Raw genomic sequence first — 6,653 nt, 5'->3', positions numbered from 1 at the left:
ATATATATATATATATGTATGTTTAATACTCTAAAATATCAATTACATGTTAAAATATATTTTATACATTAATATATTAATATACATTATATTTTTTAATGTGGTGTCACAATCAAACTTAACATTGGTATGATACAGAGATAAACAAGAAAAATTACACATTTGGCACTATGTCAAAAGCTGAGGCAAACCTCATGGATAATATAACAGTAGTCACCAGTGAGCCCTTTAGGACTGCACTAAAGATTTTTACAGCCATTCTAAATGTGTGGGCCTAAATGATCTATGTTGAATCAGTTTTGTATAGTTTTAAGAATACTTATCCTTAATCATACAAAAAAAGATGCAACAAGTGAGATTACTGTATGTAATGCAAGTATCAGACTGTGTTCAACAGTATGTTAGATTGAACCTTTCTGCAAAAGAGAATCCAAAATAAGGCTAAAAATCAGTCCATCACGAGCTTGTTCAACTGCTGGGAAACTGGTGGGCAAGGAACATCCAGCTGCTTCCCAAACATCACCAAAGTGGTGCGACCGGACTCTTAAAAACAGACTGACTGATGATTGAGTGGGTTTGAAAGGAAACGAGCTTTGACTGTAATCTCAAGGATAGCAGTTGAGGCCCTGTTCATTTGGACAGTTAAATACAGGAGGAGCTTTAATTCATGTGGTGGTGTTGAATTCAGAGTAGAAGAGGAATGCTGACTCGTCCTGTTCTTCAGACATCAGAAAGACAGACAGCCGGAGAGCAGTGAGAGCTTTTTCTTTTTCTTTTTTTTTACTTTCTGTAAAGATTCTGAACAGAACTCAAAACATCATGTAGTTTATCATGATAAACTTTATCAATTATCAATTATTTGCTTTAAACAGCCAACAAAACCAATATAGTTAACTTAAAATACTTTTTTTTTTTTTTTTACAGAAACTGAAGAGCCCCCTAGTGGTATTTAAACCCAAGCATAGCTGAGATGTTTAGCTGATAAAAGAGGCGGGAAGTAAAAATCCTATCTTTAAAAAGCGTTTATGTTTTTTGATTCAGAGCTAGATCCATGGCTTTAGCTGGAAGACTGAGAGCTGAGAGTTTTTCCTCCCACATGCTTTCCACTACTTTGAACAGTTCCATGGTGGCTTTGGCATCGTCTACTGATGAGTGGCCTCCCTTCCCTGTCTGAAAATATAAGAAGTGAGAGAGTTTTTCAGTGGAAAAAAAAATAAAAGCCAAGCCCGTCTTTATTTTCTTTATAAAAATAGTCTGACTCGTCCTCTCTCAATCCTAGGATCCAAGAGCTGCTTTGAACTGACTCCAGATATACCCTGTCTTCAATGTCTGACAGCTGAACTCCTCTAAGCACTGTGATCTGTGTGGCACAGGTGAAACTGACATCCGCTGAGACGTTACAACGTTTTGTACTGAGTTAAACCCACCTGTATGTCCTTTTTGAGAATAGCTTTAGTGAGCCTCTTCAGAGACACCATTTCATTCACAGGCAGTCCAGCTTTCTGGTTTAGCAGCGGAATCCGTGCCGTATCTCGTGTTTGGCAAGCAGGATGGAAATATTTTAAGACCTTGAAGTCATTATGGATGGCATGGCCCACAACCACTTTCCCTGTTATTATCTTCACAATCTGTGAGCAATATAATAATGCTTAGTAGACTTACAAAATCAATCAGACTATTACTGGTTTGTCATTACTTGGTTTATTTTGAGCACAATGAATAAATGGATGATATTTTTGTCTACATAATTCAATAAAAATAAATCAATAAAATTATATAAAAACAATAACATCTAAATTCAGGCACAAAACTTTAAAACATAACACTGGCTGATAACTGATAAGATATTTTTCTACCAATATATACTGAATCCATATTTTTAAATCCGAAAACAAAGATTCTAACACTTTGATGTTTCTATGGTGATAGTTTTACTGATCCACTAGGAATGTTACATATTATTATTATTATTATTATTATGTAATATGTCCACAAACAAATTATAACATTATATGATCTTATGTGATCTGAAAAAAAAAAAAAAACAACTCAAGCCTCAAAGCCTTCATTAAATGTAATGGGTGTGCAATGTTTTAAAAATATCTATTTTTGTATTTTCCATTTTCATTAAAGTTTTAATAATTGAGTTTTTTTATTAGTTGTTGTTTTTTTTTTAAAGTTTTTTTTAAATATGTCTATATAATTTGTAATCATTCTTATTTCAGTTTTAGTTATTTTATACATCAAGAACTAAATGGAAATGGGAAAGGATGCTCTGACAACTAGCTGAAGTAAAATAAGTATGTTTTTTTATATTTTATTTCAGTTAACATTTATTTCAAGTGACAACGACAGCTTAGTTGCTTGATAAAAGTGTCTTCTATACATATAAATGCAATATAACATGATCATTGAAGTAGAGATGCTCTTTCATACCTCTTTCTGTGCCTGATCAAAGGGAATGGCATGGAGTAGGTCCTGCCTCCTGATTCCACTCCAGCGAGTGCGGAAATCCATCACAGGATTGATGGGTTTGATATATTTATCATAAATCACATCACCCTCGTAGGTGACAATACTGCAGCGGGCAAGTTCATTGCGACACCCCTTCGGTCCTGTGCCCACCATCTCACAGTCCAACGCCACGTATTTTAAAGGTCCGAGAGTGCGGGGTGCCGCTTGGTGTGTCGGATGCCTCCGAGATGTGGAGGCAGTGGATGGAAATGAAAATGTGGATTTCCTTGAAAATGTCTGTGCAGAACTAGAAGGCTCATTGGTCTTATTAGGCAGATAAGAGGTAAATTTAGGAAAAATAGCACCTGGTTTTGATTGATCACCTCCATTGTGCTGCGTGTTTCTTGACTTGTTTTTATTTTTCATCTTGTTCTTTTTGTTTCGCTTTTTATTTTGTTTCTCTTTTAACAAACCCTTGTGCTCCAGGTAATGTCTCCTTCCAAGGAAACGTTCATGCTTAGCATTTCCTCTGTATTTACCTGATTTGCCTCCTCGACTGGGCTCACAAACCAGGTTCAACATAAGTCCTGACATTCTTGTACACCCTCAAAGGTTGATTACAGCAGGTGTCTTCTTGATGTTGTTTTACTCTTAAATAGAGACAAAGAAAAAGAAAACGACTGTTAAGGCAAAGAACTAACGTGACCACACAAAATGATTGTGATAATCATTCTGTAGAAAAGTGTACAAAATGTTTAAATAATAAAAAATAATTAACAAGATATATTTAATAAAAATTAACTAAATAAATAATTGACTTAAAAAAAAAGATTTGAAATAATAAAAAAATATTTATTATTAACAATAAATAACTAATAAAAATATTAAATAAATAACAGTACAATACTACAATGAATCGTAAAAAACGTAACTATGTAACAGAAACGAACTAAATAATATTTTACAAAATGATCCAAATAATATTTTACACATCTTTATAATAACATTTCACTGTATAAAATTGGTCTTTATACATTAAAATATATAGATGTCTTTTAAAATAAGCTCAGACGACGAATCATATTGGTTGAACGTGGCTTGTAAAAGTCTGAAACCCCCTTTATAAACGATGTTTTTAAAGCTATGCAAAGACAATAGCATCTATTCACAATATAGGGACAGTTTTACTAGACAGACTTGGCATTTTGATTTTTGTTACAGTTCCTGAGTCTTGTAAGTTTTGGATAAAAATAACAGGTCGTTAATGTCTTTAAAATAAACTGATTATGAACATTGCTCTTGAATTGCAATTTGCATATCAAAGCAAATTTCCATGATGGACAATTTATCTAGCCAATTCGCTAGCGAAATAAATTGTGCGATTCTATAACGTATAGACATAAACTTTCAAAATTTCCTAACACATACCATTATTTGCCCCAAAACGGCGATCTTTGATTTTTTTTTCTTGTCCTATGATTGTGTTCAAAACAAGCATGTCTGACTCGTACGTGTGACTGCATATGTACTTCCGGGTCGGAGTTTAACGGTTATGGGAAGTTCGATTCTTTCGAACAGTTCATTTCAAAGAACCAGTTCAAAACCTACTTCAGTGATTCTAAAGGTTTCTGTTTACTGTTTATTAAGTTTTTATTACTAAGGTGATTATGGTATATCATAATAAAAATTTTTACACAAATTTGTAGTACCAAAACAAAAAAAAAAACATACACACAACTGCATTGTTCGTAATCAAGTAAGAGTCAACTCCCAATCGTGAATGAATCGTTTAGGTCGGTTTTGTGAATCAGTTCAACCGAATCATTGATTTGTTCACGAATTGGACATCACTAGGCAGCGCGCCTGCGGACGCGTGTGGTCGGATTGCTACATGTAAACACCAACGTCTTATTACGTTCCCACTGAAGTTTCTATATTAAATGACTTCTCGGAATATTGAAGGGCACCCAGTTAAACCTGCATGGTGTTTTAAGTGCTGAAGAAATGTTTGTGGCGGCTTTTTCAGAGCAGGAGCAAAGAGAACTAGCTGAGAAGCTGACTTCGCTCCTGTCAACCTACAGACACATATCAGACTCCTACATAATAGTAATAAATCAACAACTTCTTGTACTATTCCAGTGTTTGTGCATTATAAACTGCTATGTTGTGAAGTTTGTCAAGAATTCAAGTGTGAGTGTAACGGTAAACGGATAATCCCGTGTGTTAAGCCGCGGGGTTTCTTTCAGTTGAAATATTTATGTGCATGTGAAAGTGTATCTGTGTTTGTGCGTCCACGCAGGAGTTCTTCAGTGAGAGTTTGTGGGACACTCTGCCTGTGAGCTGGCAGGACGCCCTCGGTGATCTTACACCCCCACAGATCGCTGATCTGCTGCTGGATAAAGAGATTAAGGACAGGCGGTAAATGAGTTTCTTCTTTGTATCTGTCTCTACTTGCCTTAAATTAAGATAATGTTACAAAGCCAGAACATTGCTCAAAATCCACTTTGGAGTATTTGCCTGTAGAAAAAGCTTTGAGATAAATAGATGAAGAGTTCAGATACAAAAGCCTGTAATTTTCTTCTAAAATTAGCATTTTTATCAGGCTCCTATATTTAGTCATTTCACTTTAATTGCCTAGAAGAAGAACCTATACATTGCTATTAGAGTAAAATTACTGAACCTAAACATAGGAGCCTGATTAAAAAATGCTCATTTTAGATGAAAATTTCAGACAGCACATAGACGCTTTTGCATCTGAACTCTTCAGATAGAAATGCATGAAGTGATCAAATATATGCTTAGAATGCAAGGAAATTTGTTGTCTGCAAAAACTGGTTTTGCGTTGGGACCAGTATTTTACATTGGACATCAAGTGGTGATCAAACACAATACCAAAATTGCTTATTGTATCAGTGTTATTTTAGTGTCATGATGCTTTTATGGTTTTATTGTTATTTTGATTTATATTTTATTTTCTGTTTTCATTTTAATTTTGTTTAAAATTGTAGTATTTTATGGAGTTTTTTTTGTCATTTTCATTAGTGTATTTTTTAATTATTTTTTTAATTAAAAGTTTTTGTGTTTTATTTTATTTCAGTTAATGTTTTGTTTCTTTCTTGGTTTTTGTTTGTTAACTATAATAACCTTGTATATCTTGTATATTCCCTCATAATCAAACATTCATTAATATACCTAATATATATATATATATATATATATATATATATACATAGGACATATCAAATATTAAAGTTAAAAGTGGATAAAAACAGTACGACTCCATCTGATATTTGTTGTGCTCAGAGCAACCATCTGCATGTTTCATGAACATTATGAAATGAAATCATGTTTTGGAGGCAAAAAAATTTCAATATTTTCAGATCTGTCAGGTGTTCTAATAATTTTGGCCACCACTGTATATATATACAGGTGCATCTAAAAAAATTAGAATATCGTGAAAAAGTATTCTCAAGCTTGCGGTCATCCCTGTTGCTTGTGCACCTTTTCCTATCCAGTTTCTTCCTTCCAGTCAAATTAGCATTTAACATGCTTTGATACAGCACTCTATGAACAGCCACCCCTTTCAGTAATGACTTCTGTGACTTACCCTCTTTGTGGAGAGTGTCAATGATTGTCTTCTGGACCATTGCCAAGTCAGCAGTCTTACCCATTATTGTGGTTTCAAAGAACAAGAGATAACCGGAATTTATACTGTAGGGGCAATCGCCGCTTGCACTCTCAGCTACTTGCAATCCACACGAATCGTGCTCAAAAAATTTTTTTTGAGATACTGGATTTTTGACTTTCATGAGCTGTAAGCTCTAATCATCAAAATGTAAAAAAAAAAAAAAAACTTTACTTTATATGTAATGAATTTAGAATATATGAAAGTTTCGCTTTTTGAAATAAGTTACAAAAAAAAGAACCTTTTCACGATATTCAAATTTTTTGAGATGCACCTGTATATATATGTGTGTGTGACTTTCTTTTTTTAAAAGTTCAACATATAATACATTTTAACTATTTTATATAGTAAACACATAAATTAGGGCTGCACGATAAATCGCATGCGATATTTAATGCGCATCTTGTCAGAAAGTCGGTTCTGTAATCAGCGGTAAATCTCCATCACGTGCGTGCTTTCACATTGAGCAGCATTAACTACACAGAGCCGTTGTTCACTGACGAGCTGCGCAAAA

At 33.9% G+C, this 6,653-nt stretch overlaps 2 protein-coding genes across 2 annotated transcripts in view; one reads left to right on the top strand and one right to left on the bottom strand.

Annotated features, from left to right (window-relative positions):
* Window positions 1-773: 773 nt before the first annotated feature.
* LOC107741778 (interferon-stimulated 20 kDa exonuclease-like 2) lies at window positions 774-3,956 on the bottom strand. Its single transcript, XM_016554561.1, has 4 exons — window positions 3,883-3,956; window positions 2,437-3,104; window positions 1,428-1,628; window positions 774-1,170 (listed from the first exon to the last, which is right to left on the bottom strand). The coding sequence occupies exons 2-4, from the start codon at window positions 3,046-3,048 to the stop codon at window positions 1,024-1,026; spliced, it is 960 nt and encodes a 319-aa protein (XP_016410047.1). The 5' UTR covers window positions 3,049-3,104; window positions 3,883-3,956; the 3' UTR covers window positions 774-1,023.
* A 352-nt stretch (window positions 3,957-4,308) lies between these two features.
* The window catches only part of mettl25b (methyltransferase like 25B), an 8,280-nt gene continuing 5,935 nt past the window's right edge, over window positions 4,309-6,653 (top strand). Inside the window, exons 1-2 of the mRNA XM_016554533.1 lie at window positions 4,309-4,560; window positions 4,754-4,872. Of these exons, the coding sequence (XP_016410019.1) occupies window positions 4,459-4,560; window positions 4,754-4,872 (221 nt within the window). The 5' untranslated portion in view covers window positions 4,309-4,458. The remainder of the gene's footprint in view (window positions 4,561-4,753; window positions 4,873-6,653) is intronic.

The sequence above is a fragment of the Sinocyclocheilus rhinocerous genome, unplaced genomic scaffold, assembly GCF_001515625.1.
Source record: "Sinocyclocheilus rhinocerous isolate Xijiao unplaced genomic scaffold, SAMN03320098_v1.1 scaffold616, whole genome shotgun sequence".
NCBI classification, from domain to species: domain Eukaryota; kingdom Metazoa; phylum Chordata; class Actinopteri; order Cypriniformes; family Cyprinidae; genus Sinocyclocheilus; species Sinocyclocheilus rhinocerous.
Note: the sequence above shows the minus strand (reverse complement) of the source record. Positions and strands in the feature narration are given on the sequence as shown.